This window comes from Alligator sinensis, unplaced genomic scaffold (genome assembly GCF_000455745.1).
Source record: "Alligator sinensis unplaced genomic scaffold, ASM45574v1 scaffold1777_1, whole genome shotgun sequence".
Classification (NCBI taxonomy): Eukaryota; Metazoa; Chordata; order Crocodylia; family Alligatoridae; genus Alligator; species Alligator sinensis.
Genome location: NW_005843174.1, coordinates 1 through 12,805, shown reverse-complemented (window position 1 = coordinate 12,805; position 12,805 = coordinate 1). Strand labels below are relative to the sequence as shown.

At 39.7% G+C, this 12,805-nt stretch overlaps 2 protein-coding genes across 8 annotated transcripts in view; one reads left to right on the top strand and one right to left on the bottom strand.

Annotated features, from left to right (window-relative positions):
- The window catches only part of P2RY12 (purinergic receptor P2Y12), a 7,817-nt gene extending 4,451 nt beyond the window's left edge, over window positions 1–3,366 (bottom strand). Inside the window, exon 1 of the mRNA XM_006037803.3 lies at window positions 3,115–3,366. The gene's annotated coding sequence lies outside the window, so the exon portion shown is untranslated. The remainder of the gene's footprint in view (window positions 1–3,114) is intronic.
- MED12L (mediator complex subunit 12 like) overlaps window positions 1–12,663 on the top strand; it is a 226,121-nt gene extending 213,458 nt beyond the window's left edge. For 6 of the 7 annotated variants that reach the window (XM_025194247.1, XM_025194250.1, XM_025194245.1 and 3 more), the window contains 5 exons: window positions 8,123–8,270; window positions 8,918–9,036; window positions 10,302–10,445; window positions 11,343–11,506; window positions 12,456–12,663. In XM_025194247.1, coding sequence (XP_025050032.1) covers window positions 8,123–8,270; window positions 8,918–9,036; window positions 10,302–10,445; window positions 11,343–11,506; window positions 12,456–12,642 — 762 coding nt within the window. In that variant the 3' untranslated portion in view covers window positions 12,643–12,663. The remainder of the gene's footprint in view (window positions 1–8,122; window positions 8,271–8,917; window positions 9,037–10,301; window positions 10,446–11,342; window positions 11,507–12,455) is intronic. The other variant, XM_025194249.1, reaches the window with a different exon arrangement.
- Window positions 12,664–12,805: the final 142 nt, after the last annotated feature.

Below are 12,805 nucleotides of genomic sequence, written 5' to 3'. Positions count from 1 at the left end.
TTCCCTACATGTTATCAGTTTTGTCTCCTTTCTCTTTGTTTTGGGCTCTCATTTCTCTCCATGTGTTGACATCACTTTTTTAAAACTTCTTCTGAGATTTTCTTCTGTCTCTCTCTGTCCTCATAGCTGTTTTACAGTTGTTTGAATTTGTACTTATGTAGTGAGGGTGGAATGAGGAAATGAAATAACTTTAGGATTGTTCCTTTTGCTGCTGCTATTGCTGCTCAGGATTTGGGAAGAGAGTGGGTGGGGTCTGAGCCAAGCATACTGTTGTGGTTCCTTCACTAGCTCAGATGCTGGAAACTGGAAAAGAATACATGAATTGGCTTCTCTGATCAGCTGTAGCAAGGTAATGGGAGGACACTCAAGTTGTGATCTCTATAGTTGATCTGCATCCTTAGTACTCCATCTGGCCAATTGGGCTACCACTAAGGCATTTGTCAACTCACCAGCTTCTGTGCTGCTGCACAGTCCCCTCTGTTTGGAGGAAGGAAAATTGTAGTGAATGTTTTGCACCTACGTTGTCCCTGCAGTTGGGAAGTTTGTTTAGTGTTCATTGCGAGTCCCTGTAGTCACCTGTTGAAGTGGTGGACCGTTAAACTTTAGTTCCCAGAGGATGTGACACTTACAGTGCAAAATCCCCTAGCAAGCCATTCCCTGAGGGAGAACTGAATGCTCATTGGGGCAGCACTATAAGAAGGTTTGTCCCCACACATACTGCACCTGTCCTACCTCAGTTATCAAACTCTGTCTCATATTTTGGGCAAGAATGAAGACACCTGTATGCCAAGGAATGTGTTTTGCCTTCTGGTTGTCACAAATTGAAATAGAAGTTTGGATGTGCAGTCCGTTGACACAGAAGCATTCTCAGTTCTCTGTTGCTGAGGATACCTAAAGCTTTCAAACCTAAAGCTTTTTAAGTAACCAGGCTCACCTCTTCACATGATGATCCCACAGCAAATCTACCTTCGGGGAAAATAGACTATTGGTATCATAATATAGGAATGGACGTCTGTTTCAAGCTTTAGATATGAAAACTGCACTTATTCAGGTTCACAGATAATTGGTTATAGAGTCTCAGCTATTGAGGTTCAAGATTTAGCATTTCCTGAAAGCCAGAATATGAAAGCGCCATGAGGCTGTTGTGTTGGTTGGAAAACACAGTAAGCATCAAATGGTAGTTTATTACTAATACGTTTAATGTTGCTTTTCTTTGTCCATGTCAAAGGTGGAAAAATATGAAACAGGATGGGAAATGCTGCTAGAATTCATCTGGCAGCATGTTAATAGAAAGCAATTATTTAAAGTAACGGATCTTGACAAGTCAAAATATTTACTAACAAATCCTTTAAAATAATTGTATATAAAGGCTTGTTCATTTTCAGGGGAAGAGGTCTCCGAATGCGTATTACATTGTTGTCCCAATCTACAGTATCTGTGGTCTGTGTTCCTTCACAAATAACTTGCAGTCTTGCTACTTATTATGTTGGTTATATGCACCCACTTGTACAAAATTACGATTTATCCCCTTTGTTACAAAAAATATCTGAATTGATCGTGTTCTGGATAAAAATAAAACTACTTTGTTCAAGTTTTGTTTCAATTTAGTAGCTCGTTTACTCAGTTATTAATAAAAGTTAGTAATTCACACTGGGTTTTCCAGGTGACTGATACAGATTTGTGATTTTTGACATGCAATTATTCAGTGGTAAAGACCAAGTAGACTGTGAGGAACTACACAAGGATCTGGTACTACTGAGTGAATGGGCAACTAAATGGCACATGAAATGCAGTGTGGATAAATGTAAAGTGATGCACATGAGCATAAACCTAACCCAATAACCTAAACTATGCCTACACTATGATGGGCTGTACATTAACTGTTACCACATAGGAAAGAGAACTGGGAGTCACTGTAGACAGTTCACTAAAAACATCAGCTCAGTGCTCAGCAGCCATCAGAAAAGCAAACAAAATATTAGGGATTATTAAGAAGGGAATGGCAAACAAAACTGAAAGTATCATCATGTCCCTGTATAAATCCATGGTGTGCCCACACCTTGAATACTGGGCCCACCCAGTTCTGATCCCCACACCTCAAAATGATGTAGAGGAACTAGAGCAGGTACAGAGAAGACAGTAAGCATGATTAATGGTATGGAAGGGCTTTCATGCGAGGAGGGACTAAAGAAGTTTGGCCTGCTCAGTTCAGAAAAAAAGATGCTTGAGGGAACTTGATAAGGGTTTACAAAATACTAAATGGTGAAAAGAAAGTAAATAGGGATTTATTATTTACTCTCTCTCTCTCTCTCAATACAAGATTTCAAACAAAATAAAACTAGTAGGTAGTGAATTTAAAACTAACGAAAGGCATTTTTTTCACATGGTGTGTTACTGAAAAGTGGAACTTGTTACCACCAGATGTTGTAGAAGCTGATAGTTTAGCCAGATTCAAAACGGGATTGGACAGATTCTTAGAAAAAAGGGACATCGGTAGCTGTTGATCATGGGAGTTATGGATGCAGCCTCTGAATCAGAACTTCTTTGACCTTAAATGCTGGAGGCTGCAAGTGAGAGAGAAACAGTGGGGAAAAAAACCCTGGTCATACCTAGTTCACTCTCCCTTTCAGCATCCATTCTGCCACTGGGTGACAGAGTATACTGGACAAAATGGACCTATGGTCTGAGCCAGTAAATGGCAATTCTTATGTGATGGTCTTCTATGTAAAAAAACATGGATCTGATCATATTTAATCCAAATCTTTTGAGAATTGAGAAACATCAACTTGAATGATAATAAGAACAGTTTTTAGGCACTTTAATAATACTATTCTAAAATGGCTATGTTGAGATAATATTGATGTATTAACGTCTTTGTTTAAAATGAGGCATGTCAGACACTCAAGGTTTTATGAGATGGTATGCACCTCTCTCACATACATTCTATGAGTAGGTGCTCATTTTTATGTCTACACATAGATTATTGTAAGCTGGTTCATAAATTCCTTTCATTTTTTTAGTAAAAATAGCATTTTAGTGCCAACCTAAATCATTATTAAATGGCTATGCACAACCATGAAGAAGCAGAAAGAGCATTTTCAAAAATAAAATTACCTTTGCACTGTAGACAAATGCTGAAAAGTGAAGTCTTCTCTGTGATAGAAGGTTATTATTGGTAGCAACGAGTCATTTCTGGTTTCTTTTCCTTCCTTCCTTTCTTTTCTTTTTCTAAGCCTGATGCTTATTAGTTTATAAGAAAATCTTCAGATCAAAAGAGTAAGAGTGAATGGGGAGGAAGCTGCACATTTCAGCCTTAGTATTTAGGACAGCCTCTGGCTTGGAACTGTTGTCTTCAATTGCGCAGAAAGTCAGTCTCACGGTCTGAGTGACAGCCTCAGTGCTTCTGCTTCTATTTCCTGTGAAAGGGGGAAAAGAGAATTGGTTAAAAAAGGATTAGGTGCATTATCTTCCTGCTTTTAGCCCAGTTGCAGAAATGTTTGATAAAACTACAGGTCATGTATATTATAAAAGTATTTACATAGCAGTTATTTTGTGTAGCTTTAGAAAAGTTCAAATGACATGATAAGCATCTTTGTCTTGTGATGTGATATATATGCGTGTGTGTGTATTATTAGTGAAGATGTTCAGGCTTTGCTTTTCCTATTATTTGCTTAGAAATAATGTGTACATGATTTGAATATATACATGATTTGTTAAAGTGGTTGGTGATTTATTAGCTTCAACTAGCAATATATTACCTTACAATTTATTGATTCTTCTTGTATTTTATTTTCAGATTTCTAATGTATTTACTACAAGTTAACGTTATATAAAGCCCTTTTGTAAGAGGAAAGATTATGCAAGGAATTTAAAGAAACATAATACAAAATAGAGTATACATTTTTATTGATTTTAAAAATCTGTACTTATTATTCAAACAATGAAAATAAAAAATACCTTGCAGTTACAGGTCAGTTAGCTGACAATTGTACACTATTGCACAAATCAATTTAACTGAAAAAAATTTTTTAACTAAAAATTCAAGAATGCAAACGCTGGTATTGTATAAAAGCGGGGGGGAACTACATTGGTTTTTACTCTAATATGTGAATAGTAAATACAGATTTTTAAAACCAATAAAAACAAGTTTGTGTGAATTAAATTACATGTAGCCTAGTTGTCATCTGTAGGACCTTCTATGAACAACTTGTGAATTCTAGTTGATGTCATGACCTCTTTATATTAATGATCAAAGTACAAAATTAATTTTGTTTTCTGTGCACTGGTGTTGGTTGTTGTTGTTGTTTTTTATAAAGATTCCTCTGTGTTTTCACCTGAGCTGTGTACTCCCATATTAAGGTGAAATGCATGGGAAAAATCTGGTGATTTTTTATTTTTTTTATTTTTATTTTTTGTACCTCACTGAGCGCTAGTAAGAGAACAATGTTAAATTTAAGTGGACTGGGAAAAAGGACTTGTTATCTCCCAGGGAACACAAGTTATTCAGTTCTGGATTCTAGGTAGGTGGTGAACAAATAGCAGGCCTGTGAGGCAGACCAGAGAGATAGGGAATGTGATGGGCAGAAAATGGAGGCTACAAAAAAGGGGGACTAAAAGCTGTTAAAAACAAACAGCAAGCAAAATGGGAAGGAGCCTGCTCCCTTCACTGTCTTCCCTGTCCAGCCCCCAAAGATTCTTATCAGAATGCTAATGTTGCTAAAGAGCTGTGAGGATACTGAAGCAAGGTCATGAGCACAGGCTTGTTTTACTTTATATGCATAGGCAGGGAGAGAAAATTATTTGGGGGTGCTGAGTTTGCGTGCATGTGCGTATGCACACCCCTCCCCGCAGCAGATAAGTCTGTGGGGGAAAGGGCAGGGAGAGGGAGTGGCGCTGGCATGGGATGGAGTCATCAATGGCTTGTCCAGGGGGTGCCTGGTATGGGGGGAAGAGGGGGAGTGGCAGCTTCATCTGCTGCATGAACCCCGGGAGGGCATGGGAGGCATGTGCCCCTGGATCTGTGGGGGAGATTCTTCACAGTGGGGGGGTGGGGTTGGGCCATGTCATGCTTGGGGCAGGTGGCAGCAGCACTGGAAAGGGTTTTTGGGGTGGGGTCAGTGAATTTTGGGGTGGCTGCAGCCCCCCTGTAATCTCCCTCCTAGCGCTGCTGCCGCCTTCCCTGAGCCCTTCCTGGCCCAGCCCCCACCCCTGCTGGGAAGAGTCCAGAGTTGCCCCAGCCCACAGCCACAGTTTGCCCTGCGGAGATCCAGGGGACACCCCCCCCCCCCGCCCCCCGGTGCCTTCCCAGGGTGCATGTAGCGGCGGAGCCACATCCCGCAGATGAGCTGCTGACGGCTCCATCTCTCACCCCACCCCAACTGTGCAGCATCTGCCCCTGCCCACTCCCTCCCTCACCCCTGCTGCAGCTGCTGGAAGCCCGTGGCCAGGCTGCCTTGCAGCTCTTACACTGCCCTGTGCTTGGGGGAGCTAAGCCCTGTTAGCCCTCCCCTTCTGCCACCTATATTTATATGGCCCTATATTTTTCTAACATTATGTAAAATAAAGACTGATTGCTTTAGAAATCCTTCTTCAAATTCTGTTTATTAGCTTCAATGATCAAATGTCCTTTAAGGGGTGAGCTATAAAGCAGTGTGTCCACAAGTCTGGATTTTTGGGGAAAGGCATGCTTAAGTTAATAAGGAGAGTTTTATGGAATGGTGTTCAGTGCTGGTCTTGGTAGACTTGGGGTCCAATTCCCCATTCTGAGATGGAGAATCTGTGGGTCAAAAGAAGAAAAAGTTAGTACCTACCCAGACTAAAGCACATGAGCCTTGGGTGTGGGTCCTAACTTGGCAGCTTGATAGGATCCAGCAAGAGGGCCTCAAAATGGCCTGTGATTATCCTATAAAACCCTACATAATTGTGAGCTGCTATAACTTTTTAAAACAAGGCCAGTCTGCTTCTCAGATTTTACAAATGTTGAGTAGTTAATGATGATGGGCTTGTAGATAGCTTTCAGATTTTTTTTCTCTATCTTTTTTATCAGAATACGACATCACTGCATAACAAAAGTTAGTTTAGTTTAGTACTAAAGCTGGATGGAAAAGAAACTGATATGAATTTTCATTTTTTATCTTATTTCTACCCCATAATCTTTTCACTTCTAGCTATGAGAACTGGGCACTAGTTGGTCTAGTAAACATACTATGCTATCCTAGTAAGTAATGTAGCTTCTACATTAATTGGTTCCAGCATCAGCCTTACCTGATACAAAATCTCTGGAGATGGGAGAGAATTAGTAGGGCTGTGCAAAACTTTGCTGAGTGTTTCGTTTCGAAGCTGTTTCAACACGTTTTGAGCTTGAAACAGCCAAATCAAAATGAAACAAAAAGCTTCAGAACAGCTTTGAAAAGAAATGAAGGCACATGAAACAGCCCGGTGGCGGGGGGCGGGGGAGGGCCAGGACTGCACTCCGAGTGGCTCTGCCAGCCCCACGGAGCTCAGCCCAGCAGTGGGTGGTGGAGTGAAGCCCTGGCTCTCCCTTGCCTCCTGCTGCTGGGCTGAGCTCTGTGGAGCTGGTGGAGCCACTTGGAGTGCTTCCCTGGCTGTCAGCCATCCCCCATCCCCTGCCACTGGGATGCACTCTGAGCGGCTCCCCCAGCCTCACAGAGCTGAGCCTGGTGGCAGGAGGTGGGGTAGAGCCACTAGCCAGTGCTGCACTCTGAGTGGCTCCGCCATTGGCTCTCCCCTGCCTCCCACCACCGGCTGCGCTCCCAGCGGCTCCGACAGTCCCACAGAGCTCAGCCCGGTGGCAGCAGGCAGCGGGAGAGCCAGTGGTGGAGTGCTTGAAAGTCAGCCATAGCCACTGGCTCTCCCCCACTTCCCGCCGCCAGGCTCAGCTCTGTGGGACTGGTGGAGATGATCGGAGCACAGCCCAGTGGTGGCAAGTGGGGAGAGACAGGGCTGCACTCTGAGTGGCTCTGCCAGTCCCATTGAGCTCAACCCACCATCCCAGTGCTGCCGGAGTCCTCCTGTAATCCTGGCAGGAGCAGCCTTCTGTCATTCTGAGCATAGATCTGGGGGCCCGCACCCCTGGAAGGAGTCCAGCGCTGCCCCACAGCTCTCCAGGGGATGCAGGCCCCCACATCTGCACACAGGATGACAGGAAGCTGCTGCTGCTGCTGCTGCCTGGGGCCAGCGGCAGCACCAGTCTTCCCAGCGCTGGGTATGGGCCACACCCAGTGGTGGTCCTGGGCAGCAGTGCCAGCCTCCTGTCATCCCAAGCGCAGATCCGAGGGCCCATACCCCTGAGACGTGTCTGGCACATCCCCACAGCCCTCCTGGGGGTGTGGACCTCCAGATCTGCGTGCAGGATGACAGAAGGCTGCTGCCGGCAAGTGACACAAGTTTTGCTTGTCAGCATCTTGAGGTGCAGTTTCCCAGAAACCCCATGACCTATCTCCTTGAAATTTGGCAGTTTTCATACCCTCAGAAGGGGCTACCATCCTTGCAATTTTCATTTGAATCGGATAAGAAATGACAAAGTTATTGGCATTTTCATTATTCCCCATTATAGCCTATGGGTGAAATGTCGAAACAGTTTCAGCGAAACGAAATGGAACAGGGCGTTGAAACTAAACAAAACATTGAAACAAAACACTATCCTGTTGAAATGTTGAAACAGAAGTCGAAATGAATGCTGATGTTTCGCACAGCCCTAAGAATTAGTTGGACCTGCTTACAGGGTGCTGATGTGAGTTTCGTTCTGAAGTAGCACTGACTTTTAAGTTTGGGATGTCAAGGTGCCATTTGAGAAGGAGGCAAAGGTGTAGTAGGTCTTTCTTCCTGCTTCAGGATCTCTGATTCTAAATATTCAGTAAATGAGAGAGTGAGAAAGATGGAGTATTGTCTTACACTATGGACTATAAGAATATGTGTACACATCTGTTTAAGTCATCTGAGTTTCAAAAGTGTTGAGCATGCAGCAGCTCTAGTGTTGGCTAAATTACTTACACATATGTAAATTCAGATTGTATTTATACTAGATAAGAGTGCTTTTGTTATTCCTTTAAGTTCTGATCAATGAGAAATGACCAAAATTGCTTCATTGTTTATTTTTCAGGATGAATCTTCAAGTCATGAATGTAACCAGCGCATGATACTTCTTTATGGTGTTGGCAAAGAACGTGATGAGGCAAGGCATCAGCTAAAGAAAATTACCAAAGATATCCTGAAGATCCTGAATAAGAAAAGTACTACTGAAACGGGTGGTAAATGCCTTTGTGTTGCTGCATAAGACTGAGCTTTCCATAATTTGTCGTGCATGATGTGTAGAAGAAGTTCTTGTTAGAGCTATGCAGTTTTCTAATGTTATTTGGCTTTCATCCCCTTCACAGTTAATCAGCCAAATACTGATACTAGTCCTGCAGCATGAAATGCCTACCGTAGGTCTGCCTTATAACTGCAGCATTACAGTTTTTAGTATTGTATAAATTGAGTTCCTATTTTCAGATGAATAACTTAGCTGTAAAAAAAAAAAAAAAAAAGAAAAAAAAAGAATTTTGTTCAGGCTAAAACCTGGAATACAAGGTGTCAGCCTGAGAGAGAGAGAGATTCATTACCTTTGTAGAAAATTTGTTAGAATACTTTTCAACTCTTGCTACTCATGTTGCTTTTTTTTTGTTTGTTTGTTTGTTTGCATTTGAATAAACTTAAAAATAGGGTTTCTCTGAAGTTATATACTGTTATATATCATGAACTGTATTTTTTCAAGCACAATGGAAGACTGGGACAAATTGTCTTATGCTATCTTGAACCAAACATTTTAATTATTAATGTCTTTTGAAGCAGTAATAATGCAAAACTACATGGGCTCCATTAAATATAAAATGACCAAAATAATGTTTTATCTGTTAAGTTGGGGATGAAGGGCAAAAAGCCAGGAAGAACAAACAGGAAGCATTTCCAACTCTAGAGACTGTATTCACAAAACTGCAACAACTGTCATATTTTGATCAACATCAGGTGACATCTCAGGTACTTGACTTGCGTAAAATTGTAGCCATTTAAACGTCATTGTTTACAAATTCGGTCAGAAGAAAATTGTACTAAGAAATCTGTGTGTATTAGTAATTTTAAGTTCACTATTCTAAAAGCAAGGAAAATGCTGCTTCATTATCTTCTTCAGTATGTTTGATTTTTTTTTTTTTTTAAATGTTACCAAAGCTGTTACGAACGTCATGAATATATGCTGTTCATTTGAAGTATTAGGAAGATCATTGTACTTTTAGACTGACAATTTACTACAATATTTATTGCTTGCTTGAAAAATGAATGCTTCTTTTCAGTTCATCTCTTTTTTTGTATAGGAGGTCACTCAGGTCAGGGGCACTAGTTATTTTAGTCTTGAAAATTATGACACCTTTTCTTCGTTTTCGTCTAAAAATCTATATGTGTGTGTTTAGATCTTCACTTAATTTTTTCTTAGAGTTAAAACTTTTATTATTATTATTTTTACCATCCAAGTTCCTGTGTGAAGTTAGAAATCACAGGGAATGCTTAAACTTGCTGGTGGACTTTTCATGGACATTTTTATCTGAAATTGCAAGTTTGTTTCCTTTCACAATGTGCTAATATGTCAATATAGCCTTGCAAAACTTAGTCATTAGGAGAAAAGTTAATTATTACTATGCTGAAATTAATGATATCTTTAAAGATTGGTTTTAAATATACTTTACTATCAGAACTCGGAATACAAAACATTGTAAAGGAAGTAAAAGGGGAAATCTAATAATTTTGAAAATATTTTAGATTGCATACTTGAGGCAACATTCCTTTGGATGGTTTTACTATGTGTATTTTAAGATCGATTGCTTTGATTTGTCTTTAGTATTATCCAAACTACTTACCAAAATGAATATGAATTTAAAAAAATCACAACGCAAAAAATAAAAAGCATTGATTTACCCACTCTCTTAAATGTAAATTACACCTTTTTAAATACCTCATAAAATTAAAATTACAAAAAATTATAAAATAAAATTACAGAATTGAAGAAAAAGTTCCTAGGAAAGTCATTTAGTTCCTAGGAAAGCCTGTCTTGGTTTCCTACTGTAGAAAACAAAACTGATTCATAACAAATTATACATAATAATAACATGGGAAGTGAAACTTTGTCTTGGTTATCATATGTTAATTTTTTTTGGACACTTGCAAAAAATAGCAAAATAACTTACCTACATTGGTATTAGGAATGGTAGCAACTGTTGCAAGTTGTAATTTATATTTTTTTTCCTCCACAGATCTCCAGTAATGTTCTGGAACAAATTACTAGTTTTGCCTCCGGAACATCATACCACCTTCCTCTGGCTCACCACATACAACTTATCTTTGATCTTATGGAGCCGGCACTAAATATCAATGGCCTTATTGACTTTGCCATACAGGTAACAAGCAATCGCTTTATGCTTATGTAAGTCCGGACAAAGTTACACTATAACTTTTCTGCAAATAGCTCACATTTGACAAGTAGTTGTGTGGTTTGTGTAACAGTGTTGTACACAATGGACTATTGTAAAAATAAAATTCCCTTAGCTGTTAGTAATTTTTCATTTTTCTTATAGATATGAAGGTAACAGATTCATTTTTCTTATAGATATGAAGGTAACAGATTCATTTTAAACATGTGTATGCATGTGCAAGCCTCAGTTTCCCTATCTCCAACCTTCTGTGCCTGAGTCATCCTTTTGCAACCCTTTGAAATCTGTGACCCAAAGCAGCTATATAGTACATTTATGGTCTGTAATCATATCTTAACTTTTCTCAGTATAATAATATTTAAAATGTAGTTTTAGTTATCAAACTAGCAAATCCAGATCATCTTATTTAATAAAGGTTTTGGTGGCTACTTTAGCCTGTAGCACTTTGCACCTCTGTCTTTAATGCAACTCCAAGTGTTTAGACACAAGAAAAGAATCGGACCTTGTGGTAGATTCCACAACAAGATTTTTGCAATAAGATACCACTTCCCCCCATGAATCCGGATTCTTTTTGCCTGTAGACCAATATGGCTACAACCTGGATAGTAGACAGAAGAAAGATACTAGATGTATGAAGAAAAATTCCGTAGGTTCTTTTAAAAAAATTTTTTTTTACAGCTTTCTCTCTCTCTCTCTCTCTCTCTCTCTCTCTCTTGTGTATAAGGATTTTTTAAATATTGAATAATCATAAATAGTTTTAAAATGTTATTATTTGGTATTGCAATGTTTTTCCTTACTGATAAATACTGGAAATTCTTTAAAATTTAGAAATGCACTTTAATTCTGTTTTTTCTTATATCTTAGTTGTTAAATGAACTGAGTGTTGTGGAAGCAGAATTACTGCTGAAGTCATCCAGTCTAGCAGGAAGTTACACAACAGGATTGTGTGTGTGCATTGTAGCTGTTCTTCGCCGTTACCATGCCTGCCTGATCCTTAACCCTGATCAGACCGCACAAGTTTTTGAAGGGTTTGTAACTGCTATGTTTTCCAGTGATAATCACAGTGTTTATAGTTGAATTAAAAATATTTTAGCGTTTGTAATATTTAAATATTTATCTCAGCTCTGTCAGCTGCATTGTGTGGAAAAGGTTTAAAAATAATTGGGTTAAACTGGTGCAGAGCCCTGCTTTTGATTTTGAGATTAGATTATTTTGACAATATAAAGCCATGCAGTAGAGTCAGGCAGTAACTGAATAGACCACTTAAGTGGTGCTGTCTGTTATAGTAAGTGCCTGAGGCCTCATTTTGTTGGGTACTATGCAGACTTTTTATAAAACAGCTCACTGTGTAAATAGCAGCAAGCTGTGACAGGCAGGTGTAGAAAACACTGATTGCTCGAGTGGGACAAAGAAGGATATCATGTAGGTAACCCAAATGCAGAGAATACCATGCTTTTCTTCCTGAACCATACACTGTCAACAATTATTTTAGGCACAGGAAGAGATGATGTATTCTTCTGGCTACACTGTTAGTGATATTAAAAGAAAAGTGAATTCCACTGAAGTGAAGCCCGGTATAATTCTTCTTAACATATCCCGAGCTTGAGGTAGATAAGTTGTCAATAGTTATTTTGTTTTGCTTTGTAATTGTTAGGCTGGGAGTTGGATGAGGTGATGGTTGTACTTTTTGATCTCCTGTCTGTTACCCTGAATTCTCTGGGGGCAGACCCATGTCACTCAAATGGAATGATCTGGGTGTCACGGTCTTTCTCACAGGTAATTCTGCAGGAATGTGCTTGTGTGTAAAATCCTGTGAACGTTTCAAATGAAACCCTTCTTCCTATTGCTAGTCCATTCTTTATTAATTCTGTGTTTAGTTCCTGGGGACACATGTTGTTTTAAAGCTAGTAAAATGTTTTAAAAGTTTGGGTTGGAATTAAACACTAATTTTTCTTTTTTCTTTAATTTTTTTTGCAGATTATGTGGTGTTGTCAAGCATGTTGTTAATCCGTCAGAATGTTCTTCCCCTGAAAGATGTATTTTAGCTTACCTCTATGACCTCTATGTATCATGTAGTCACCTGAGAAGCAAATTTGGAGACCTTTTCAGGTTGGTAGGAAAAAGATTTTATAACCTAAATTCAGCTAGGACAAAGACTAACTAGGCTCAGGGGTGACTTGGTGGCAGCCTGTAAGTATATAAGGGGGGTGGATCAGGAACTGGGAGAACATCTGTTCAACAGGACACCCCAAGGGAAGACCATGTCTAACGGTCACAAAATGCTGGAAGACCATTTTAAACTGGACAGAAGGAAAAACTTCTTTACC